General features: G+C 39.9%; 1 protein-coding gene across 1 annotated transcript in view; it reads right to left on the reverse strand.

Moving 5' to 3' along the window:
• Window positions 1–27,679, reverse strand: part of SLC9A9 (solute carrier family 9 member A9) — a 510,696-nt gene that overhangs the window by 200,069 nt on the left and 282,948 nt on the right. Inside the window, exons 8-9 of the mRNA XM_081806463.1 lie at window positions 24,982–25,133; window positions 22,851–22,962 (exon numbers count right to left, since the gene is read on the reverse strand). Coding sequence (XP_081662589.1) covers window positions 22,851–22,962; window positions 24,982–25,133 — 264 coding nt within the window. The remainder of the gene's footprint in view (window positions 1–22,850; window positions 22,963–24,981; window positions 25,134–27,679) is intronic.

Raw genomic sequence — 27,679 nt, forward strand, 5'->3', positions numbered from 1 at the left:
GCAGGGGGAGTGGGAGAGGGAGAAGCAGGCTTTCCACTGAGCAGAGAGCCTGATGCGGGGCTTTATCCCAGGACCCTGGGATCATGACCTGAGCTGAAGGCAGATACTTAATGACTGAGCCACCTAGGTGCCCCTAAATCTCATTTTCTAATTGAGTTATTGGATTTTTGGATGTTGAGTTTTGAGAGTTCTTTATACATTCTAGGTAATATCCTTTGTTGGATATATGGTTTGCAAATATGTCCTCCCATTTCATAGCTTTTTGTTGATGAAGTCTAATCTGTTGATTTTTCCTTTTATGAATCATGTTTGGAGTCAAGTCTAAGAATTCTTCACTTAGCTCTAGTTCCCAAAGATTTTCCCCTATCTTTTTAAAATTTGTTTCTAAAAGTTGTATAACTTTACATTTTACATTTAAGTCCCAGATTATTTGAATTAATTTTTGTATAAGGTGTGAAGTTTAGGTTGAGATTCCTTTTTTTTTTGCCTATGGATATCTAATGTTTTCATTGAATTGCCTTTGCAACTTTGTCAAAAATCAGTTGGGCATATGTGTGTGGATCTATTCCTGGGTTCTCTATTCTATTCCATTTATCTCTGTTCCTCATCTAATGGCACTGTGTCTTGATTACTGTAGATATATAGTAGGCTTTAATATTGGATAGAATGATTCTTATAGTTTGTTTTCAGAATTATTTTAACTATTCTAGGTCTTTTGCCTTTCCATAAAATTTTAGAATGATATTGTGTATATCTACAAAAATTTTTTTCCAGGCACAATTATTTTTAAAAAATCAAATGTGTCAGACAATAAGGAAAACCAAGCTTATGGACTATTGAAATTAATAAATAATTAACTAACATTTAAGAATTACTCTAGCCTGAGTACATACTATAATAAATTCTATAATCTAAGCTACCTATTAAAGCTGCTTTTTTTCTTCTTTAATAACAATATGCTAAGTGAATTTTTATGAATCTACATTAAATGTATTTGCAAAAAGAGTTATGTTAAAATTTCAAATCAAAGTGTGATGACACAAATAGAAACAGAGATGAAGACTTTAATGAAGAATAAATAAAAGCAGAAATAGTAAAGTAATAAAGTTAAAATGGAAGATCTCTCTTGGGTAACACAAGACTTACAAGACACTTATGGGCCCTGTTATATCAGATAACAGGGCAAATAAACATTTATAATGACAGCAAGAATAAGTCAATGAGGTAGGGATTTGGCTGTTTTTATAAGATGGTTTGAACCACGTACATTTCAATTGTCCACTTTTTATAATATTTACTGTATCTAAACTTCCAAATTTTTATTCACACATTAAAAGAATCTTAGAAATTGGACGCAGGGTAGGATGAAGAAAACTATAGCCTGGCTTTTATCCCTGGGTTCCCAACTTAGATATAATGTTCCTTTCTTATCTCCATGCCACCAATATACAAGAAACAAGTGCCATAACACAAGATCCAGAGGATTAGGCTAGAGAGACTTAATATATTCTGCCTGAAACAAGGAAACCTCACTAAGAGAGAGGAACATGCACTCTGATTATAAAATACCTTGAAGGAACAAAATGTAATGGGGGAAGGAAATTATTCTAAATTTCCATGTAGACAAGGAAATGGCCTGAAGATAAGGTAGATATTAATATAAAAAATTCTTATACATCAGAAATTCTGAACACTTGAGATGACCGTACTCAAGAAGTAAAGTTCTCCATCATAGGTGTTCGTGAATTCAGGCCCAGCTGGGAACAAAAGAGTGGGGATATTAATAACCCTTAATACTGGGGAATATTTTAATAATGTTCTCTCCTGGAAATACAAATCATGTCATTAGGGAACAGAAACTAAAAGAAACAGTCTTGCAACAGACTTCTGTATCAGAGGAGAGAATTTATAGGTCAAGGTAAAGCTCCTAGCAGTGTTTAATCACAGTACAGGATTGGAGATAGAAGGTGATCTTTTCATTTTCTTTTTTTCTCAAGCTCGCATTGTTAGAAATGTTCATAAAGCAGCATTACTCCAAATTAGGTGGTGAGTATTAGAAGTATTAAGTGATGAGACTTTAAGTATTTCATATTTTATTGAATATGTGTGTGTGTTTTTACTTTGAGTTTTTGTGAGAAAGAAGAGAGTAGAGATTAGAATAAACGAAAAAGTTATTGTATCATGCTTATTGTAAACTCTTTCATGTTAGATATCAAGGACAAGAAAGTATACAATCATTTATTTTCCTAAATATGTTTAATAATGTATTGTTATTATATTAAACTAGCATAACTATGCTTTTAAATCTCAATTATCTATACATGAGCAGTTCTTGGTTTAAAACTATACTCAGGGGCGCCTGGGTGGCTCAGTTGTTAAGCGTCTGCCTTCGGCTCAGGTCATGATCCCAGGGTCCTAGGATCGAGTCCTGCATCGGGCTCCCTGATCAGCAGGAAGCCTGCTTCTCCCTCTCCCACTCCCCCTGCTTGTGTTCCCTCTCTCGCTGTGTCTCTCTCTGTCAAATAAATAAAATCTTTAAAAAAAAAACAACAAAAAACTATACTCAAAAGATAGCTGTTATTCTGACTTTCATGAAATACATATCCCATATATAAAACTTTATATTTATAGGAGATTAAATGTAAAAATCTTTGAAGAAAAAAAAAAAGGAAAAGTTCAGCCACTGCCTTTTAGTTGTGGCAGGTTGAGAAATATGCTAAAAGGGCCAAACGCCAAAATGTTGGACAAGAGGATGCTTTTGTAATGATGATCATCTGAAAAACCACAGATATAGGATGCTTTTAGAGAAGGGATTGTTTGTAGCTCTGGTCACATGTGGCACATATGGCATATGCCACTTGTGTGATAGCCTGGCACCATGGGAAGCATGGAACTGAGACAGTTGAGGTTGCTAAGTGGACAAAGTGAAGCTATTTTAGAGCTCCAGATAAGAACTCAACCTTTATGATTTCAAAGTTATTTATCACACATTTGGACCCTAGATAATTGTCAATCAATGGTCATTCATTGTTTCTTTCAATATCTAAATATGTGTCTTAGTCTACCATAACAAAATACCATATGGGCTGCCATATTGAAATACCATAGGCTGGGTAGCTGCAACAACAGAAATTTATTTCTCACAGTTCTGGAGGCTGTCATGCCCAAGAGCAGAATGCCAGCATGGTTGGGTTCTGATGAGAGCTCTTCTCCTGACTTTCAGAAGGCTACTTTCTTGTGCAAAAGCAAGCTCCATATGGTGTCTCCTCTTATAAGGGCAGTAATGCCATCGTAGGGGACCCACCCTCATAATGATGTGGGAAACAAAGGCAAAAGAAAAACTAAATTTCCTTACTACTTATAGCCCACCGACAAGTCCTTGAAATTGGAAGAGTGACATTCCTCTAGGAACTCAGCTGCCTCTATGTTAACACTTTGCTGAGGGCAAAAGGCAATCTTAGTCTGACCCCCCAGGATCCTATAAGTCTACTTTAACATATAAAAATTCCTTTGGAAACTTCCTTCATCTCTACCCCCCAAGATATATGTTGGTAATCATCCCCTGAGAATATGACCCACGGGTATATATCTGAAGGGTCTCATGACTCAGGCTTTATTAGACAGTAATAAATGACTTTTTCCTAACAATAGCTAGCCCCCTCAAGGTCCTGGAAACCTTGCTTCCAAAATTCCTTAGAGACTTAACGCTATCCCTAGTACCCTCCCAATTTGAAAGTATATAATGGGCCACTCCTCATGACCTCAGTGCAGCTCTTTCTGCCCATTGGTCCCGTCCCTGTGCTTTAATAAAACCAACTTTTTGCACCAAAGATGTCTCAAGAATTCTTTCTTGGCCATCGGCCCTGAATGCCAACATCTTTCCTATATCAATAACATCATCAAAAACTAATTATCTCCCCCAAAAGCCCATCTCCAAATACCATCATGTTGGGGTTAGGACTTCAACAAATGAATTTGAAGGGACACAATTCAGTCCATCTGCTTTGTGGAGATTCTATGCTCACCTATCCTATCTATTTAACATGGATGTGGGAAACAGTTGGCTTTAGGATTGAAGTAAATTACTTCAGCTACCAGCAAAATACTAGAAATGAAAAATTAATATGGACATAGGAGTTTCTTTTAGCAAAACACTATTTCCAAAGAATATCCATTTTGCTTGGAAACTCAGAAAGTCTAGAACTCATTGTCAAAGCTTGTGTTTTGTTTTGTCTTATGGGTACGTTGACCCTTTGGATTTACCTTTCTTTTTTCTCTTTATTTTAGCCAACTAATGGAAATGATTCTATGCTTTTGGGGGTTGATAGACTATACCATTTCATTTTAGATGGGTTTACTTTGCAGAGATATGATATATTTCACATACTCAGTTGGAAAGTTAGCATCATCTTGGGGAATAAAAGAATTACCTGCAATTAAATGTGGTTTCTTTTAAAATTGGCCTCTAAGGATATGTTAATTATGTTTATGTTCTATTCATAACAATAGAAGACTATTGAACCAAGGAAAGCTTTCTAGCAAGGACCCCCTGCTGCAGAAACCGTGCAGCTTCCTGTTTATCTTTAAAGAGCAAAAGTGAAACTTAATCTGCTATAAATTTGCAAATGTGTTCTGAATGGTTGAAGGTTAGATACAGCTACATTTAAATCACAGGAATATAAGTACTCCCTAGGGCATCTTTACTGAAGTTGCAAAGCAACAGTCAAAAACTAAACATTTATTGAGCACTCACTGTGTGCTACACATTACCCAAGACACGGTGGGTAAATGCAATAATGAGGAAGGTTGGGCTTCCCTATTCCAGGGCTCATGGTCCTGCAAAAGTGAATCTTTTAACAGGTAAATGGGAATAAGGTGTATTAGATGTGAAGTGTACACTTCGCGTGTATAGTCTGATAAAAAAGATAAGATTGTTAAGTTTCATGAGGTTCCAAATCATGACTATTGTCAACAGATAAGCAATGTTTAAGGAGCTGAAATCAATGGTGGGGTAAAAGAAGTCTGCATACATGGTTTTCTATGCCTGAGTCATTTTCTCCCATCCTAACTCTCTCCAATTCTTTCTTTTTATAACTCTCACCCAAACTTCACCTAATTCCAACTGATCCTCAGAGCTCACCTGAGCCACCGATTTCTCTATGAAGGCTCCTCTGAGGTCTGGGCCTGGGTTGGGCTAATTTATATGCCTAGTACAACCTGTGCTTGCCTTATCAGGGGATTTATGACATTATATTCATTACATTGCAATTGGCTAGTTGCTGCTTATCCACAACACCTACAGCAATGCCAACCACATAATAGGTGCTCAATAGATATTTGTTGATCAATGAATGCATGAATGTTCTGATTCTTCCGTTCCTGATTACATATAGCAAAACGATTGATACCTTCTAGTTCAAAGAAATGGTTCAGTAATTGTTTCTACCAATCCGGCTTCTGCCCTTTTATTATTTACTGAGAGTCTTAAAACCTTATATAGAGAGTCAAGGGACCAGGGATCTGTTCTCAGACCTGCTCCTAATAGGTTGCATGATCATAAGCAGGTTGCCTCATCTGGATCTGTATTGTCTCATATCTAGACGGAGGTTTTAGGATTAGACTTATGGTCTTTAACTAGAAGTACACATCAGAATCAGTTTGGAACTTAAAAATATTTGTAGCTATTGATGCTAGTGTCCTGACTCTATAGAGATTTGGATTCAGCAGAGAATGGGTTACATGATGGCTCAGGCTTCTCTCATTTCCAACTGTACCACCTTGCTTCAAGGCCCATTACCTTACACCCTGACTAAGCTGCTGGCCAACACTCTGGTATTTTGGCCTCACAGCCTTCATCCTCTCTTCTTTTCAGACTATCCATGTTCCTCTGAACAGTTTCCTTAAAACATAGCTTTTATCTGACTCAGCAGCTGTAAATGGCTTCCCATTAGCCCATAGAAACCTTTCAACAGAACCTTACCCCACTTTCCCCATTTACCTCCTCTTCTCCACTAAGGACTTTTCATACCAACAAGATGGGGGTTTTCCCTCTTCCACAAACAGTTGCTGTTCTTACGTCTGTGCCATGACCCCACTGTTAGCCCCTTTCACTTATTTCTGCCTATATTCCACCCCCATGAAGTTTTTCCAGAATACTCCAGTCCACATTGTTCTCTCTTTCTTAGAAATACAGAAAACATATTGTCATGCCACTTGCATCAGTAAATGATATTCTGAAATGAATCAGTAGTTTAATTTAATCTGTTATTTACCCTCAATTCTTAATCTTTTAAAGTTTGGAATTACATCTTCCTTACACTTGTAGTACCTGAAGCATGAAACTCAGTAAATGTTTTTTAAATTGAACAACTGCAGAGGTTTCTGACCCTCTAGATATGAGGTAGTGTTACTCATGTACTCATTCATTCATCCTTTCATTCATTCAGGCTCCAGGGGATAGTAGTAAATAAGAGATAGTCTCTGTCTTAAAGGAACTTCCAGATTAGTTGGAAATATATATATGTAGTGGGGGTGTTTAGGGTGGTTAGAAAAACCACTCTGGCTAGGTGGCATTTGAGCAGAGACTCTAATAGAAGAAAGACCATGTGGGTATCTGGAAGAAAAGCATTCCAGGCTTCTGGAACAGTAGGTGCAAAGTTCCTGAGGTAAGGATATGTCTGATATGTTCAAGTAGCAGCAAAGGGACTGACATGGCTGGAATGGAGTGAATGTGGCAGGGGGCAGGGAGTGGAAAAAGATAATGCCAAAGAGATAACAGAGCCAGATCATGTTGGGCTATTGAATAGCAAGGCTTTTACATTTTATTTTGAGATGGAAAACTTTAGGAAGGTTTTTAGCAGGGTAGTGATATGATCTACTCTATGCTTAAGAGCATCACTCTGGCTCTGGTATAAAAAACTGATTTCCAGGCTTGAGGTAGAAGGTCAGTGAAGGAGGCTGCTGCATTAATGTGGGTAAGACGTTAAAGAGATCAGACTAGAGTGGTAGCATTATAGATGTGGGAATAATGTCAAAGGTTGGCAGTATTTGCTGACGAGTTGGATGAAGGGTATGAGAAGAAGAGAGAACTCCAAGAGCTTAAGGCCTAAGCCACTGGAAGAATTGTGGAAAACTGTGGGGAGAGCATGTTTGGTATATGGGGGGATGTCAAAGATCATGATCTGGCCATGTGAAATCCAAGATGCCTATTGGTCATCCAAATGAAGAGATTGAATGGGTAGTTAGATCTAAGTCTGGAGTTCAGTGGAGAGGTTAGAGTCTTTTTACTGGAGAGAGTGGGAAGATGGGAGGGAAGTTTGGAGTTTGAGAGTGTAGGAAGATAAAGTTTATTTTATTTTTTTAAAAAATTTTATTTATTTATTTGACAGAGAGAGAGACACACAGCTAGAGAGGGAACACTAGCAGGGGGAATGGGAGAGGGAGAAGCAGGCTTCCCGCGGAGCAGGGAGCCCGATGCGGGGCTCGACCCCAGGACCCTGGGATCATGACCTGAGCCGAAGGCAGACGCTTAACAACTGAGCCACCCAGGCGCCCCGATAAAGTTTATTTTAAACCAAGTCTGTTCTTGCCTCAAGGCCTTTGTATTTGCTGCTTCTCCCACCTCCACTCTCTTCCCAGACTGCCCCTTGGCTGTTCCTCCTCATCTCAGTCCTCAGAAAGACTGCTCTGACCATGCCACCTAAGTGCCCTCCACTTTCAGCCAGGTCTTCTTTGTATGTCTTTTACTGCACTTACCAACATCTGGAATTATCATGTTTATTTTTTAATCTTTAAGATCTGTATCCCTTCACAAGAAAGCAAGATTGGTGAGAGCATATCCAGTGCTACTCCTGGAAAGTAGGCACTCCAGGATTGGACGAATATATGAATGAACTGATGAGGGAAAGGTCATATTTTGCATTTGAAACACAACTGGAACCCAAAAGAAAATGAGCAGTAGATGGACAGGGATGCAGAAATGTCCCTGAGAAACTGACCTATCCCTTAAAAGAAATGCCTCTTAAGTGAGTTATTTTGCTGACTTCCTTTCCATTTGGGGTATAATCAATTGCAATCCTTTCTTTCCTTTCATTTCAAGTACTATGAGGGAGTTGATTTCAAAGATTTAACACATTCTCATCATCAATCTGATAAATCAAACCCTAGTTTGGATCTACAATTGAATTATATATTGCTTTTACCCTTGCTGAAGTCCCATGACCTTGCAAAGAGTAACTACTTTCAGCAAAAATGTCAGTCTGGTTTCAAAATACATTTTCCAGGATAGTACAACCTTGCTACATGGTTCCATTTTCAGTTCAACATTATTTTATCACATGGAATAGATGCCAACAGATTGTTTCAGTGGAAAAGTCTTCTGCATTCAAAAATAAATTGAGTTTTTTTGGAAACTAAGTCTGTATTAGACAAGCAGAACTTTCTTTCCTTCATCTCTCTTCCTGAACTTGAATCATTTAAATGTAAGGCCACTGAGAAGGAATGCAACATGACTTTGGTATATTTTTGCATAAAATGAAGTTTGTTTTTGGATGCCTTGGGCAGCCAGGAAGGGTACTGTAAGTAGGATTAGCTCTCTCACAGCTTTGAGTCAAGATGCATAGATGCCTCTGGCTTTGGAAATTTATTTTTATGTAGGTAAGGTGCATGTGGTAGTAAACTGTGGAATAATCCTTGCCACTAGCTGAAATCTTCAACAGAGAATTTCAAAAAAAAGGTTAACAGAGATCAGAAGAAAGTCAATATTCAACGAGTAGTACCCAACTTACGGCCAGGTTGCATTCTGGAAGTCAACTTATGAGTTTTCTGTTTAAACCAGTGGTTTTCAAGTTGGGTGATTTTGTCCCCCCCGGGAATATTTGGCAATGTCTGGAGACATTTGTGTTTGTCTACAGCTAGGGGGCAGGGGACACTACACTTAATCTTGTGGGTAGAGACTGGGGTACTGCTAAACATCCTACAATGTACAAGACAGCGCCCCCCCGCCAAAAGAATTACGTGGCCCCAAATGTCAATAGTTGCCGGGGTTGAGAAACCCTAGTGTGACACTGGATTGCTTTTTCCCATAGGAGCAATGTTATAAATGGTGATAATGTTCCTATTGTGGAGGGCTATTTTGACAAAGATGGCTATCTGTCTACCATAACCTATTCTTATCATCCATGCTATGTTGTTGTAACTGCATAAACTACATTTCTTAGCATCTCTTGCAGCTAGGTATAGCCAGATGGCTACTTCTTACTAGGGAAATGAAAGCAGAAGTGATAGATGTCATTCCTGGGCCAAGGCTTTTAAGAAACAGCTGTTCCTACCCCAGTCTCTCTTTCCCCTTCCACTGGCTGGGTATAAATCTCAATGAGTCCCTGTAGCAGGGTTTCCCACACTTTAGCTACATCAGAATCAGTTGGAGGACTTGTTCAACCTCAGATTGCTGAGCTTCACCCCCAGAGTGTCTAATTGAGTGGGTCTGTGGTGGGGCGCAAGAATTTGCTTTTTACATAAGTTCCCAGATGGAGGTGATACCACTGGTCCAGGGACCACACTTTGAGAACCCTTGGCTTGGGGACATGATGCCACAATATGGAAAGAGCCTGGTGATATCCGAATCACCCATCTAGAGGAGGAGCATCTTTTCCCCTGCTTCCATGTTAATATGAGCCAGAGAGGATTTTACCGTTGTTGTTCAACCACTGAATTTTGGGAGTTTCTGTGCTTATCCTAAAGCTCTCTACGTCCTAAAGCTCTTTACCTCCACCTCCCCCACCCCTCTCTCCCCTACATGTCCCTGTAGAATCACAAAATACTTTTTTAACAGGAGAGCAAATAGGGACTGGGAGGGATGGAGTGGCCAAGGTTACATAGTAAATGCTATGGCTGGTTATTCAATCTGTTTCATTCCCCCTATTGAATATTTAACTCATAACGAATATTTTAAAAAATCATGGTTATCTTAAGTTTGAGTTTTAAGGAAAAATGCAAAGAAGAAAATTTTCTTCCCTTCTCCTGGGCAGAAGAACAATTAGAGGCAACATTTTGAAATACATATTTTGCCTTTTGCTTCCCCTCCCCTACTCATTCTGCACCATCTCTAGCTCTCTCTCCTTTCTTCCTTCTCTCTTTCTCCCTTTCTCAGGATCAGTCTATCCTAATCTAAAATGACCTGTTTTAGACTCTCCAGTCAAAACTCCCATTTCCTTGGGCAGCCAAAATTAGCTTCTTGCCAGGAAAAAAACAACTGAAGACAATCAGAAGGAAGAAATCTGTTGAGAAAGGATAGCACACAATCCTCCTAAACGGCATACATTTAAAAATACTTGTTAACATGCATGCTCTCATGTTTACTTGTGGAATTTAAAAAACAACTCCAGGGAAGTCCGGTGACACTCCTCAGGCACTAAGGGAAGTGGGTGGTGAGTGGGACTGAGGATCCTGTAAAGGGAGGACAAGGTTGTCATTCATAGGCAGGGCACCTGTCTTTGTGTCTACTTCTTTCCTCATGTGGAACCAGATCTCTAAAATAGTTCCTGGTGCTTTTGGAAGAAAGAGCCTTCCAGGCAAAATCAGGGGGAGGCTGGGCAGTGGGGCTGAGACCCAGCCCTATTCATAGAGGTTTGGTCTGCCCGTGAAGGACCTGGTTGCCTGAACAGAATTTGCACCTCCCCAGTATATCAGAACTACTGCTGAAAATTCCTAAATTACCTAATTGCGGTATGGAAATTTAGCATAGGCATTTTTAAAAATAACTGCTTCTTGCTCATTTGCACATATAACTTACTTGAGTCAATCCTATTGACTTCTTTTAAACTCTATCCACAGCACCTGAGGGCAGAATTAGAGGGATTGGTGCCTGGCATAGACATGAACTCTGTTCATGTGTGTTGATAGTTTTCTAAGGTTATGTCTACATAATGCCAAAACAAGCAAGTAGTTAGTAAGCAAATTCAGGCAGAAAATAGGGAAAAATAAAGTAGTCTATTTGTTTGCCTCAATGGACAGTTTAATTTGGTTAAAATTATCAATCAGATATTTGTGATATCTCTGACATTCTGGGCATCCTGAAAAACTGAAATGTACACAGGAAGTTCCTGAATTAAATGATAAAATTATTTCTGTTCCTGGATCCTAGGACCTTATCCTTGAAACAGGGAGAGGTGGGGTGCCTGGGTGGCTCAGTCAGCGAAGCATCTGCCTTCGGCTTAGGTCATGATTTCAGGGTCCTGGGATAGAGTCCTGCATGGGGCTCCCTGCTCAGTGGTGAGCCTGCTTCACCCTCTCTCTCTGCCTGCTGCTCCCCCTGCTTGTGCTCTCTCTCTCTTTCTCTGGCAAATAAGTAAATAAAATCTTAAAAAAATAAAAAAAGAAAGAACGAAACAGGGAGAGGTGACAAGCATTCTGGATTGTCTCCTTTCATTACTCAGTGTCTTTGAGAAGCCGGTTTGCTGTTGTTGGCTCCACTGTCTCACTAGATAGGATGATTGGGTTATCTACAAGATCTTGCCACTTTCTCACACTCAATAAATGTCTAAGTTGATTGTGACATTTTGCATGGGTCCATTTGTCCCAGAGGGGGGTCCAGTATATTTTGCTCACAAAAACTGGTACTTTGAGTTATAACATTTTGATTTATGTATTTAGTGCAATACTGTTAGAATGAAGAGGAGAATGTCAATGATTGTCCTTAAATGAAGGAAAAGAGGGGCATCGGGTCTTGTTTCCCATGGGCATGTCACTAACGCTTCCGCACTGGCCTCAGAGAGTGTCCTTGGCAGTGATTTGATAGTCAAACCTTTTTTGGAATGAAAACCCCCGTCTCTGATAGGAGGTTTTCCGGACAGCAGTTGTGAGTTGTGAGTTTATATCATGTCTCTGTGAAGCCCTAATGGCTGTCTCATCTGTGGTGGTTAAAGAAAGTGATAGAAATTCCCATCCGTTGAGTGTTTCTTAGGCGGCAGTCCAGTGCCAGGCACTTTATATATATTTTCTAGTGGTTTTCAACACTGACCATCTAAGGTAAGTATGATTATCCCCATTTTACAGTCAAGGGAGCTGAGATTTGGGGAGGGTTAATCACATAGCTCCATGTGGCTGAGCCAGCTTGAAAGCCTGAGCTCATTGCACTGCACCAAAACAGTTTATATTTAGAAAATATTGTGGTGTGCCAAATAGCAGAATCTAATTTGTTGCTTAAAAATGCAAGAGCTAGGGGCGCCTGGGTGGCTCAGTCGTTAAGCGTCTGCCTTCGGCTCAGGTCATGATCCCAGCGTCCTGGGATGGAGCCCCGCATTGGGCTCCCCGCTCAGCGGGGACCCTGCTTCTCCCTCTCCCACTCCCCCTGTTTGTGTTCCTGCTCTCTCTGTGTCTCTGTCAAATAAATAAAATCTTTAAAAAAATTATAATAATAATAAAAATGCAAGAGCTAATAATTTTTATTGTAAATTTATTTTGGAGCCAAGTGCAGAATGATAATGTTTTGACCTAATAATAGGAGAAAACAACTCTATGGGACTGACCACAGGTCTAAGCTAGTTCTCAAATGTTCTGAATTTATCATAACCACATGCACTTTTCTCAGCATTTGACACTGTGGGGACTTAATGGGATCTGCCATTCATATGGACCTACTATGCCTGTCTACTTTTGTCACAGCAATGGTGCTCATGGTTCTTCATTATTTAAGGTGACTTTTTCTGTGACTACTTGATACATTTCCTGCATAAGCTGGTTAACTCTGTCCCATTTGAAGACCTCAGAAGATCTACTCCAGTTGTCCACTCTGCTCATTAATGCCTACGCCAGGCCACAGTGAGAGATGAGGGTTCAGTAGAAATTCAACTCCTCTAATGAAGAAAACGTTCTGAGCCTGTGCTGCATTAACTAGTTAGTGGCCTTGTAGTAGTAAGGAAGGGATAGTGGCCTAATTAATTGCACAAGATGTGCCCAGGGCAGGAAGACTATACAGTATGGGTGGGTGAGGGAACACTGGACTCTGGGTGAGGGGCCTGCAAAGGGGTTAGGCCTGCCAAGGAATGCTTGAAGACATGATGGCATCATCCAGGCTGTCTCTCTCTGGAATTATGAACAAGGGAAGCGGAGAGGTAAGAAAGAACTTGTTGCCTAGAGGGCTCAGACTCTCAAATAACCCTTGTATGTACATTTAATAATTTTTTTAAAGATTTTTTATTTATTTATTTGAGAGAGAGAATGAGAGAGAGAGAGAGCACATGAGAGGGGGGAGGGTCAGAGGGAGAAGCAGACTCCCTGCTGAACAGGGAGCCCGATGCGGGACTCGATCCTGGGACTCCAGGATCATGACCTGAGCCGAAGGCAGTCGCTTAACCAACTGAGCCACCCAGGCGCCCTCCTTGTATGTACATTTAAAGAAATCTTTTTCCAAGCTGAAGTTAGAGGTAGCCTGATCTTGATTCAATTCATCTGACTGATATAAACGTCCCAGGGTTTTTAATGAGATCTTAGGTTTTTGACTGGAAAACAAACACATCCCTCCAACACAAATTAAACAGAGATTTGAAAAATATTCTTAGATCCAAATGGTACTTTCAGGAAGTATTAACAATGTTTACTGTTATCAACACTCAGAGAAGGGTTTTTTAGCCAGAAGTGAGTAGGTTAAATATATTTTCTTTCATTTAAAACATGAAAGGTTTTATTTGTTGATCTCTTTCCTTAGAGTTATCGTTGCTTAGCTCCCGTCTGTGGAACCAGGAAAGTTTGGTCTGAGAGGTGCCTATGGGACCAATTCCGGGATTAGAAGTTCCCAGGGCTCACAGAACAGGAATGGATAGCCCTTAAGTGGTCATTTTAGTGAAATGTGCAATTCTAGTTGGGTAGAAAATGTTGTAGGTTGTTCATTCATTTGCTTACTCATCTCCCAATTACTTGTGGAAGGATACTCAGTTTCACCGAATGTGCTGAGTGCTGAGGTACAGAGTAAACCAAACAGATCTGTGTATGGGCTTACAAAGCACCCAGTCTAGAAGGGAATGAGGCAGGCAAGCCAAAATTCATAGTGTAATGTGATGGGTATTAGGAGAGGAGAAGTATTGGGTGCTATGAAAACAGATGAGGGGGACCAACCTAGACCTGAGTTACCAAGGCTTCCTACAGGATGTGATGTCTAAGCTGAGATATAAAAAGGAATTAGTTGAATAAAAGAATTGAAGATAGGGGGGTGTGGCCAGAGTTTTGAGCAGAGGGAGAGCCTGAGTGAATAGGGGGAAAGACCTCAGCAAGCTTAAGGAACTGGAAGGAATTCAATAACTGGGTAAACATTGTTATGCTGATCAGATGGCAGATGGAAGAACAAGAAGCAAGACTGGCATCTAGGAGGGTCTAAGGCAAAACAGAAGAGTTAGGAGGAATAGATTGAAGAAAGAGATTCAGAACAGAAAACTGTTAATTGTGATGATGTTCTGGGACATGCTTCTCAAACCTTCATGTGCACATGAATTACCCGGATATCTTATTAAAAGACAGGTTTGGGTTCAAGATCAAGAAAGCATGGACGTGTCCCTTTATGTGATGACTGGTAATTGTGGGGCAGTCCTGGTAGCTTAACTGGAGTTCCATTAGCTTGGGCAGTAATAAACACAGATTCCTAAGCATTGCTGACACAATGACTTTCCCTCTTCACTTTCATGAATTCCTCTAGTTTTCTTCCTGGCTGCAGTTAATAAGGCCACTTTTGAGTCAGTCTCAAATTGGCTCTGACCATGGCATGACTGGTGGCTCACCAAAAAGACACAGAGAAAGGTGGTCTCCTACAACTCGACAGTGGTTCTTAAGTTGTCCTTCCGAGGAATACTGCTGTTCTGTGAGCTGCAGAACACAGTGTTCCCCAACACTTAAATAAGAGTGGCAGTCTTTTCACCACCCAGGGGGAAAAAAATGAATGCTAATGGAAAATTTTTCTTAATTTAAGTTTTTGTTCCATGACTTTCTCTTAATCCTTCGATGCTGGCCGCTATTTGAAGGCTAAGAATGAGTGCTGGTGGACAACCAAATGAGCAACAACAACATTACCAGCAAAGCCTAGAGACACTGGTGCTGTTGTCTTCATGGCAACATGAGCTCAAAGGGGTACGTGCACCCTGATGTTTATAGGATGAAGTTTTATATTATATCTGTACGCTGTGGCCACATTTGCCTGGTTAAAACTCTTTCGAGTTTACGCAATAGTACACATCAGGGTTTTCGCGTCTCTTCCAAACACAGCAGAAATGGACAAATTGGAGAAGCATGTTCTCTGACATATTGTCAGCCTCCTTCAACTTGCCCAAGCACTTCCAGGCCTCCCTCCTGTTCAGATCAGCACAGCAGCACTGCACAGAGGCTCTGTAGCCCAGCAGGACACAGTCTCCGAGTCACAGCGGTCTCAGGAAGGCTGCCAGGGCTCAGTTGGGCTTGGCATTTCCCCTCCTTCTAGCAACTCCCGGCTCTTCTTTAGTTTTAAATTAAATAAAAATTGCAGCACATGGATTTGAATTAAAACAAGAGGCCTGATCTTTGTAATATGCACCACAACAATAGGAAAGCTAATTTGTGCGAAGCACATCTCCTCCTTTAATTTAAACCACAGAACTCTGCCTCTTTGGTTTCAAGGGAACTGAGAGCTGGGCTGGGGCAGCTCACTCCTGGCATTAACTAGGGCTGTGCTCAAGGGCAACAGGAACAGTTTCAGGGGAGCTCAGCGTTCCTCTTAAGCCCTTTGTGCTGGGTGTCACATGATACACCAAGGCAGTTCCGAACTCCTGGCCTTGAATTTAAAGAAGGCCTTAAAAATGTCTCAGGGTAAACTTCCCCTAATTGACTCTAAACAGCAACCTAGCTACCAAAAAGAGAATTTGCATTACTGAAAGCTTTGCAAGGCAGAGAGACAACTACGGACCTTGAGACAATTCCTCATTTTCAGATTCCAAGGCTTTGTGTGTGTAGATGACTAGTCTATACAAAATAAATCAGGTAAGGTCTGTGCTAGGTGAGAAACACGATCTGGGTTCTGACAGTTGCTTCACTCCGTTTAATTGGCTCTAGTGGCAAAAGGTGGAGGCCGGGGAAGCGGGTGGCAGCAGGGGTGGTGGGGTCATCCCTGAACAATGTGGGCTTTCCTCAAAAACATCATCTACTCAGCTCAAAGTCCCTATTTCAAGGCTCGCTGCAGGTCCCACTCACTAGCGGGTGATGAGTGATAAACAGCTGGATCGCTTTGTAGACTTTCACCTTGAGGTGAAATTTATATATCTTGGGCACCCTCTTTAGGAAAAATAATACAAAGAATATCTTTTACCGACTTTACACACCATCAGAACACACTTGTAGGGCCCCTTTAGGGATCTTGGAAGGGGCCCGTGTGAATGAGGAAGACTGAGGCTTAAGCCTTGTTAGCTTTACAAGTGAATCCACTTCTGTTTGGCAGGCATTGCTAACTGTTCTGCCCAGTGCCAAAAGGGTATGCATAAGGTGAGGGTAAAGATGTTGGAAAAGGATTTATTAAATGGTAGATGTATTGACTAAGACAGAAAGTTCTAGTTCTTATTTGACTGGACTTTGAACCACCTGAGGTACACTGTCTTAGTGAACCAAGTTTAGGCCACACAAAGCCAAGCTCTCTATAGGCTGCAAACCTCTTAAGGGCAAGGCCAGTATCTTTGTCTTTGTTTACCTAAATACCTACCCAAAGAGTGTGTCAATGAATGTCCACTGAAAGAAGAGCTGGAGGACTGTGAATGACTAAATGTGTACATAAGTTCATATTCCTGTTTTATTTTAAAATGTTTAATTTAAATTCAATTTAGTTAACATATAGTGTATTATTAGTCTTAGGGGTAGAATTTAGTGATTCATCAATTGCATATAACACCCAGTGCTCATTACATCAAGTGCCCTCCTTAATGGCCATCACCCAATTACTCCCCCTACCCACAACCCTCAGTTTATTATAGTTAAGAGTCTCTTATGGTTTGCCTCACTCTTTTTATCTTATTTTATTTTTCCTTCACTCCCCTTATGTTCATCTACTTTGTTTCTTAAATTCCACATATGAGTGAAATCGTATGTCATATGTCTTTCTCTGACTGACTTATTTCACTTAGCATAATACCCTCTAGCTTCATCCACATAGTTACAAATGATAAGATTTCATTCTTTTCGATGGCTGAGTAATATTCCATTGTGTGTGTGTGTATCTATATATCTATATCTATATATATCTATATCAAATCTTCTTTATCCATTCATCTGTCAATGGACATCTGGGCTCTTTTCATAGTTTGGCAATTGTGGTCATTGCTGCTATAAACATTGGGATTGCAGTTGCCCCATTGAATCACTATTTTTGTATCCTTTGGATAAATACCTAGTAGTGTAATTGCTGGGTCATAGGGTAGTTCTATTTTTAACTTTTTGAGGAAACTCCATACTGTTTTTCAGAGTGGCTGCACCAGTTTGCATTCCCACCAGCAGTGTAAGAGGGTTCCCCTCTCTTTGCATCCTCGCCAACATCTGTTATTTCCTGAGTTGTTAATGTTAGCCATTCTGACTGATGTGAGGTGGTATCTTATTGTGGTTTTCATTTGTATTTCCCTGATGCTAAGTGATGTTGAGCATTTTTTCATGTGTCTGTTAGCCATTTGCATGTCTTCTTTGGAGAAATGTCTGTTTATTGTCTTCTGCCCATTTCTTAACTGGATTTTTTTTTGGGTGTGGACTTTGATAAGTTCTTTATAGATTTTGGATACTAGCCCTTTATCTGATATTTCATTTGTGAATATCTTCTCCCATTCTGTAGGATGCCTTTTAGTTTTGTTGACTGTTTCCTTTGCTGTGCAGAAGCTTTTTATCTTGATAAAGTCCCAATAGTTCATTTTTGCTTTCGTTTCCCTTGCCTCTGGAGACGTGTCTAGCAAGAAGTTGCCGTGGCCAAGGTCAAAAAGGTTGCTGCCTGTGTTCTCCTCTAGGATTTTGATGCTGTCCTGTCTTACATTTAGGTCTTTCATCCATTTTGGGTTTATCTTTGTGTATGGTGTAAGAAAATGGTCAGTTTCATTCTTCTGCATGTGGCTGTCCAATTTTCCCAAAACCATTTGTTGAGGAGACTGTCTTTTTTCCATTGGATATCCTTTCCTGCTTTGTCAAAGATTAGCTGACCATAGAGTTGTGGGTCCATTTCTGGGGTTTTTATTCTGTTCCACTGATCTATGTGTCTGTTTTTGTGCCAGTACCATACTATCTTGATGTAATTTAGCTTGAAGTCTGGAACTGTGATGCCGCCAGCTTTGGTTTTCTTTTTCAACATTGCTTTGGCTATTTGGGGTCTTTTCTGGTTCCATACAAATTTTGGAATTGTTTGTTCCAGCTCTGTGAAAAATGCTGGTGGTGTTTTGATAGGGATTGCATTGAGTGTGTAGATTGCTTTGGGTAGCATAGACATTTTAACAATATTTGTTCTTCCAATCTGTGAGCATGTAATGTTTTTCCATTTCTTTGTGTCTTCCTCAATTTTTTTCATAAGTGTTCTATAGTTTTCAGAGTACAGATCTTTTGTCTCTTTGGTTAGGTTTATTCCTAGGTATCTTATGGTTTTTGGTGCAATTGTAAATAGGACTGATTTCCTTGATTTCTCTTTCTGCTGCTTCATTGTTAGTGTATATAAATGCAACAGACTCCTGTGCATTGATTTTATATCTTGTGACTTTGCTGAATTCCTGTATCAGTTCTAGCAATTGTTTGGTGGAGTCTTTTGGGTTTACTACATAGAGTATCATGTCATTTGCGAAGAGTGAAAGTTTGATTTGTTCTTTTCTGATTTGGATGCCTTTTAATTCTTTTTGTTGTTTGATTGCCGAGGCTAGGACTTCTAGTACTCTGTTGAACAACAGTGGTGGGAATGGACATTCCTGTTGTGTTCCTGACCTTAGGGGAATATCTGTTTTTCCCCATTGAGGATAATATTCGCTGTGGGTCTTTCATAGATGGCTTTTATGATGTTGAGGTATGTTTCCTCTATCCCTACATTGTGGATGGTTTTTATCAAGAAAAGATACTGTATTTTGTCAAATACCTTTTCTGCATTTATGGAGAGGATCATATGGTTCTTATCCTTTTTTTTATTAATGTGGTGTATCATGTTCATTCATTTGTGGTTGTTGAACCACCCCTGCAGCCCAGGAATAAATCCCACTTGGTTATAGTGAATAATCCTTTTAATGTACTGTTGGATCCTATTAGCTACATACTCCCATTTTAGATAAAGGGTCATTGTTCACCATCTCCAAAGGACTCTGAAAAATGTTTTGAGCTATGTAAAGAAAGGCTCCATATAAATGTATTGTTGAAGCATGGACAACTAGAGTCTTCCAGAGGGCTACTAAAAGTCATAATTCTAGGCATAGTTAAAAACACTAGGCTATATTCTAAAGCAAATATTAAAAAAAAAAAATTTAAATGGGCTCCACACCCAGCTTGAACTGTGGGGCTTGAACTCACAACCCTGAGATCAAGACCTGAGCTAAAATAAAAAGTCAGATGCTTAACTTACTGAGCCACCCAGGATCCCCAAAGGCAAATATTCTTTAAAGGGACTGTCTTTCTCTTCTGGTTTCCACAGAAAATGCTAGACAATATGTTATGTGATCTGCTTCTTTACCTTCTCTCTGGCTTATGTTACCCTAAGTTGACCTTTTAAATTCTTTATTTCCTGGCAAATACATTTAAAACTTTAGATCCCGAGTAAATAGAATATGACAGAATTCATGCAGAAAATCAAAGCTGAGTCTAGAGCATTCTTTTTTGAAGAAAAATACTGCACTGCACATGGTGAACTCACCTGATGCTTCCTATACTCTGATGGGGGTCAGTAAGTGCAGTGTAGAACTTGAACTGATGTGGGAGGGGTGTCACCCACGTTTGATTTATTGTGAAATGGACGAGGATCAGGTTTGTGTGAGAGACAGGTTATACATGTTGGGGTTGGCCTGTGTTAGGAAGGGCATAGTTTTGATTTAACTTTTATTCTCATGACCTTAGGGTAAATCTGAAGTAGTGTGATGCAGTTTAGAAGGCTCTAAATTCAAAGTCAAGAGGCTAGGGTTCAAGTCTCATTTTCTCTCTAACTGGTTGTAAGATGGTGAGCAAGATACCCAATCTCTCCATGTCTCCCTCATTCTGGTTCTCTCTCTTTTCAATCTGTAGAAAGAGACTAATAATGCCTATTCTACCTTGCTCTGGATCTGAGTCTCAAAACATTGTTCATAAAAGGTCTTAGAAAGGTTAGAGTGACTTTTGAATTGAGCATCTATGATTCCATTATATAACCACATAACATTGCAATTTCCTCATTTTAAAGCTAAGAAGATAGCTTTTTAGTGGAAAATCCAATGTTTTTTCCACCATGCCAGGGAATATCATCAATATTATTAATTTGTAATTAAGATGGCATTAAAAATAGAAGTAACCCAATCTCTTTTTTGTTCAGATTCACTTCAATGTGAAAAGCATACAAAACAAAAATCTAGGCAAATCTATAGAAAGAAGCTTACTTTGACCCAAGATGACTGCAACCCTTGAGGTCAAGCTGGTGAACTGCTAACAATGAGTGACTGATATCTAGCAGATGACATGGATGCTCAGTGTGGAAGACAATGGGTGTCATTCTCTGGATTATAATCATATATAGTAGTAGATGTCCTGAAAATTTGGCATGATGGTCTTTTTGATGATGGGAACTAACTGATTGGCATTCTCCTGAATTAAACTAAAGATATCAACTCCCTTAATGTGATGAGGTTTTAGAACAAGGCCAGATAGTAAATATTTTAGGTTTTGTGGGCCATGTGATTTCTGTAGAAACAACTCAACTCTGCCTTTGTAATGCAACAACAGACAAGACAAATGTAAACAAAGGGGTATAGCTGTGTTTCAACTTTATTTACAAATAAAGTTGGGCTAGATTTGGTTCAAAGGCCATAGTTTGCTGACTCTCTGCTTTAGAATATCATAAAGATATCATCAAATTCTGGGCATCCTCACATCCCTTGGCCATACATACTGTATTGCTGGCCTCAGTTTTTAGCATAGTTCTAATTCCTACAGCTAAGCAAACATAGGAGGTGCCAGACCCTGGAGAAACCATCAAGTCAGGTGGCCATTTGGGCAGACACTTCATATCCCTACATGGCTATTCAAAACCTCACACCTTTCTCAAAGTGATCTTTGTAAAATAAAGCATTGTTTAAAATATAATACTTAAGTTTTAAAAATAAGCCAGAGTATTTATTCTCCAGAGTAAAACTACTGATGTTTTGATGGGAAGGAAGGAAAAGTGCTTTCCAGCTCCTCGAAATGACTTGCTAAAGGGCAACCCAGTGGGGACTTCCTATTTATAAGTGATCAAACTTGCCTTTTGTTTTCCCATAATAGAAGTCAACTTATTTCCAAAGTTCATTGCTGTTCTAAGTCAAAGATCACCTACCCGTTCAACTTATCCTCTTTATGACTCTTTCTCTCATTCCAGCGTATCTGGAAATGGAGGGAAGCACTGTCAGAAGCCTACAGAAGGGCAATTTTAAACTCTGGATCTCCATTTTTTCATACTTGGTTAAATAGCTCATTCTCAACCTGGAAACTACTAATGCTTTACTGTGCAAAACAGGCTAGAATGCAACAGAAAGTGAAACAAGTCTTTTACTCCTAGTACTACCTCTGAAAATATGGATTTTGAGACACTTGGGTGGGTTCAAAGTGGAATCTCCTCTCACCTTCGGGAATTCCTGAACCACTTCAGGGCTCAGGAATGCTTTTGTCCTTGGCCAAGTTAGATAACCTCTTTGAGGTCCTGAGCCTCAGTTTCTCCATCTAAAATATGGTTTAATATCTGCTTCATAGAATTGATCTATAGTGAGTGACAAATAGTAGATATTTAATAAGTGATAGTTTCCTCAGTTTTTCCATATCCCCCTGCATGCCCCAAATTGTATTTGCTTGCTCTATTCTGAGTCTGTTTGTTTGTTTATTGTAATTTCACGTATATTCCCATGAACTGCCCTGAGTGTAAGTAAGTGTATTCATACATAGAAGGCATGTAAGGAAAAAGGTCCCTGAATAAGGCAAGACTGATGGTAGGAAAATGATTGGACAGAAAGAAATCACAATTTCCAGAGTAGTTCAGGGTCAGAAAATTCATTTGGTTTATTTTCTTTTGGACAAAGGAGCTTTCAGGTATGGTTTAAACAAGTAGAACATAAGCTTCTTGAGAGCAGAGAACTTGTCAGTTACATCCACTAGTGATTAGAACTGCTCTTGGCACTAGGTGAGTATGCAATTAATACCCGTTTTCTCAACTAATAACTGAGCATACTTAGATATGATTCACTTTTGTGTTAACTACAGGAAGTTCCTGGAGTTTTGCATAGGAAAGGAAAGGGATTCTAGGGAGAAGTCTTAACATTGGACAAAGATGGCACCACTTATACACTATTTATCTTCAAGTACACAATATATGAAATGACTATGCAAATTCCCTGATATGAAAATTGATCTGGAATAGGTCAGGGGAAAGTCGAATACCTATTCTATACCAGTTTCTGGCAGATACTGTATTTTCCAACAAAACTCCCTTTAGTTTCATTTTCTTCTTGGAAAGAAATCCCACTGTTGCTCAGAACTTAGAGTATCAGCATGGTACTAGGTACGATGGGGTAGAGTAGTAGATGCAATGTGTTAAGAGGACCAGGAGATCTCTACATTTCCTGAGGCTGCTTTCCACGTGCTGTAAGAGTGTGAGACAACAGGAGTACTAGCATATAACATAGTTCACATACCTGAAAACATCATCATGTGCTGAAAATTCCAGGGGATCTTCTGTTTCCGGCCCAGATTCAGGAGGAAGGAGAGGGGATATATGTTGCAGGCTCTCGCAACAAAAATTGCGAGCTACAGATAAGCACAGGGAAACATTGAGGAAAACATTGCTGCAATGAGGCTGCGAATCCTTGAACTTTAACTATTACGTTCTTTTTTTAAAAATTTATTTATTTGAGACAGAGAGAGAGCACAAGCAGGGGAAGGGGCAGAGGGAGAAGCAGGCTCCCCGCTGAGCAGGGAGCCCGATGTGGGACTCGATCCCAGGACCCTGGGATCATGACCTGAGCCGAAGGCAGCCGCTTAACCGACTGAGCCACCCAGGTGCCCCTAACTATTACGTTCTTAAGCTTCTCTATTTTATGGCCCAGAAAACAGGGATAAATATGTCAATACCTGTATGTCCAACCTGCTTCCAAAATTCATCTTTAAATGTCAATTCTTTTCCAGAAATAGCAGAGAACTCTGCTTTTCTTTGAATATCTACCTGGTTTAGAATTGTTAACCCTGTACCATTTCAATCACTGTAAATTTTCTCATCACATTTATGTTGCTGATGACTGACTCTTTGCTCAACTCTGCTGCAAAATGTGAGGCAGAGACTGTTCAGAGGCTGGGGCATTATCTTCTCAAGCAGCACTTTAGAAAGGATAAATGTACTTCTGCTCATGATTGCCATCTTACCTTCCATCAGTTTATACTCCCTGTATCTGGCAAGCTTCACTTACTTTTTTTCTCTTAGTGGATTTAATTTTGACAGGAATTGCCTGTCTAAATGTATAATACAACTCCTTTAGGAACCATTTTGTTAAAGTTCAGGCTTTACAGGTTAAAATCTACAAAAATACTGGTGGTAGTCATCTCTTCCCTTTCATCACCCAGGACTCCTTCCCTGAGAGTCTGTAGATTCTAGTTTGTCCTCAAATGGGATGGAGTTATGTGGGAAGAGGGAGCTTCCATCTAAGAGGTAGGTTTTGGATGAGATTGGAGTGTTCAGTTGAATGTTTAGTGAAAAGAGGACAGAAGGCAAATGCAGATGCTTATTGGAACAGGACTTACAGAAGAGGGGTCAACTCTCCTTGCTGTCAGGATCACATGCCTGTGATCTGATGGGGCATCTGCCCATTTTCCAGAGGACAACAGTTGCTGACTGTACTTGGGGACATCCATAGCAGCTCAGTATCCTATCAAAGAGACATCCATTCCTACTGGGGAATGCTTACACCGCAGGTCTAGAGCTACAAAAGTCCTCTGCATTAAAAGGGAGGTCTAGGGGCGCCTGGGTGGCTCAGTTGGTTAAGCGTCTGCCTTCGGCCCAGGTCATGATTCCAGGGTCCTGGGATCGAGTCCCGCATCAGGCTCCCTGTTGAGCGGGGAGCCTGCTTCTCCCTCTCCCTCTACCTGCTGCTCCCCCTGCTTGTACTCTCTCTCTCTAATAAAAAATAAAAAATCTTAAAAAAAAATAAATAAAAGGGAGGTCTATATTTTATCTGTTATTTTACTTATAGGAAAGGGTAATCTTATTAAAATAAACTCACATGTACACTTACATAAGACATTGGAATCACATCTATAATGCTAATTTCATCTGATCTTTACTCTGTGTATCCTATTTTCAAAGTCCTCACTGGAAAAGAGATTTTACCATCTTGTGACGAAAATATTTCTAAAGCTTAATAATCCTGACTATATTCAGATACACTCTAATGCAGATTAAGTATATTTCTCTGTAAAGAATGGATTGATATATTTTTATGTAAATGATTCATAATTTAAGAACATACTTTGACTATTCAGGAAATAAATATATTTTGAATATTCATTTTTTTGAGTATTCTATTCTCCTTCAGTTTTCCCCCTTTATTTCTCTCAGTATTTTCCAAATTTCTTATCTTGGAAACAGAAGCATTTAATAAAGATCCCAATTTCTTAGGATCTTTTCCCTCGTACTAGAAATTACATATCTGCCATGAATTTGAGCCTTGCAATAAACTTGAGGAAATTACTTTAACAATTTAACAGAATAATCAGTAAAAGTAAGTAGTTTGCTCTTTTCCCTCATCACTCCATGTTCTGTATTTCAAAGGATACAAAGGCTCCGAGTATAAAAAGAGCATTGAAGATATGATTCTGGAACGTGAATAGCGCCAGGCCCATGTAACAGAAGATGACATTCTCGGCCAAGAAGTTCATAAATTCAAACAACTGAAAACAAAACAGAAACCAAAAACCATTAATTATGACTCAGGTTTGAATCCATTTAATATCTTGTAACTGTTTTGGTAAGTGGATGGTCCTCTTGTATCTGGGAAGGCCACCCACTGGCCTTGTGTTCCACTTCTGGAGGGTTACAGGGCCCCTGACTACCCTGTCGGGCCCTCTGACTCTACCCTGGCTCTCCACCCAGGGACAGATGTGGCAGCCATGTCAACATCCTATCTTCCTTTTCAACTGCAAGGCTGCTAGAGATACACCTGGGTCTATCAGCCAGCATGATCCTCCATGGAACAATTCCTACAAGGATGGTAGAATATTCCTTGTTATAGAAATTTACGTGATTGCTTAAGGTATACCATAGGAAAGCATGCAAAGACTGTTTAGCTTCTTCTGACATTACTCAGTAGCTGCCCTTGAGTTCCTAGGCCCTGAAAACTTTTCAAAAAAAGTTTTAGCTAAATTACCTTCCTCAGGCAGGAAGGAGGGACAAACTTGGAAAGCTTGGAAGCTTGTAATAAGAATGAATGTCAATTATATTTCAACATTAGAATGATCAGTATATTTCAAACCCCAGACAATGAGACTCATTAAATTGACTGATGTAGGTATATCCATTAAATGTCTACAATTTCTAGCTGGTAAAAAGAAAATGATTAATCCCAGGGATCAGTTTATGCAATGAGAACACAATAGATACATCAAATTCAGTCAGAGGAATGGAGTAATAACATGCTATGCAGAGGGATGCTCCCAAGAGTTATTCTTAGGTCATTAACTAAACAATTTAAGTTGAGCATGAAAAACGTTAACTTCCAGATCAGAAGTAAAAGGGAAATGTGTCCAGGGGCTACAAAAAACACACATTTGGAAGAGACTTTAGTTTATGTTCCAGAATTTTCATTTGGAAGTTTCTGAAACTTCATTCTCAGCCCTACATAAATCACCATGTTAGGTAAACGTCTCTGGAGGCATTTCTCTTGACTTTTTAAGGACTCATTATTTTTTCATGTAATGTATTTACAGCCCCACAAATAATGCCCAATACCTGCTTACCGACAGTTGACAGAAAGAAAAGCAAAGTCTTGTCAGAAACATTATTTAAAGCCAGTAATAGAAATAAAGGATTAAAAAAGACATAGCTCCTGTGGTCTTTCTGCAGTGGCAGTGATCATTAATTATCCTGAGGACTTGTTTCACATTCCAGACCAGCTCATCTTAACAAATACTGTCACCCAAATAACCACAAAAACTTGAAAATATGCGAGAAAATAGAGGGGATGGGGAACATTTTGCTCCCTCCTCATATCTTTACTTTTTCAAAAAGTGAGATTTGGCTACTGTCTTAATTTGCTCAGCCTACCATAACAAAATACTATAGACTGGCTGGTTAAAACAACAGAGATTTATTTCTCATAGTTCTGGAAGGGGAGAAGTCCAAGATCAAAGGGTCATGTCAATCAGTTAGGTTCTGGTGAGAATCCTCTTCCTGATTTGCAAACAGCAGTCTGCTTGCTGTGTCCTCACATGGCAGAGATCTCTCTCTCATGTCTCCTCTAATAAGGGCACTAATCCCATCATGAAGGCTCCACCTTCATTACCTAATCAGCTCCCCAAAGCCCCACCTCTATATACCACCACATTGGAGGTTAGGACTTCAACCATAGGAATTTGGTCGGGGGAGGGACACAAACATTCAGCTATGGCACAGCTATCCAGTTTTTAACATTAACAAATGCATGCAAGATTAAATTCATAGAGTCTCTTCTCCTGTCTCCCATCCCAAGTACTGTAGAAGGGACATTTTGCCATCTAAGATCCACCTCTTCTTGGTGGTCATACTCCAATTTCCCTCTGGGGTCCACTTTCTTCCCCACTCTCAGCTCACATGTTGAAGCCTCCATTAGCTCAGATCTGGAATATATGATTTCGGACTAAACCACTCAAATCAATGCATTTCTCTAGCCAGAATGTTTGGCTCAGAAATGGGTGTGGTGCATTCAGAGCCAAAGAAATACAATGAGACCTGGCAAGAAATGCTGGGACAAAGACCCCCATCTTTTCACAGTGTGAGAAAGTAGGATGCACGCTAGGGAGCTGCTGCTAGCCATCTTGTGATCACAAGGGAAACAGTGGTCTGAACGAGAAGCCATGTCCTGACAACGCTGCTCAACCTGTATTCAGCCTCTCCCAAAGCAAAATCTACCCTTGGACTATTGAATTAAAAAGACCAAGAAATCACTTTTTTTGTTGGAGGTGAGGTTTCTATCACTTAGAATGATATATATTCCTTCACAGTCCTGTACCAGTTTAACAAAACAAAACAAAACAAAACACTTGACTCAATATGGGTTATAAAAAAAAGGGTGGGTGATCGGGCGCCTGGGTGGCTCAGTTGGTTAAGCAACTGCCTTCGGCTCAGGTCATGATCCTGGAGTCCCGGGATCGAGTCCCGCATCGGGCTCCCTGCTCAGCTAGGAGCCTGCTTCTCCCTCTGACCCTCCCCCCTCTCATGTACTCTCTCTCATTCTTGCTCTCTCAAATAAATAAATAAAATCTTTAAAAAAAAAAAAAA

This window comes from Leptonychotes weddellii, chromosome 1, assembly GCF_054177405.1.
Source record: "Leptonychotes weddellii isolate Sample4059 chromosome 1, ASM5417740v2, whole genome shotgun sequence".
Lineage (NCBI taxonomy): Eukaryota > Metazoa > Chordata > Mammalia > Carnivora > Phocidae > Leptonychotes > Leptonychotes weddellii.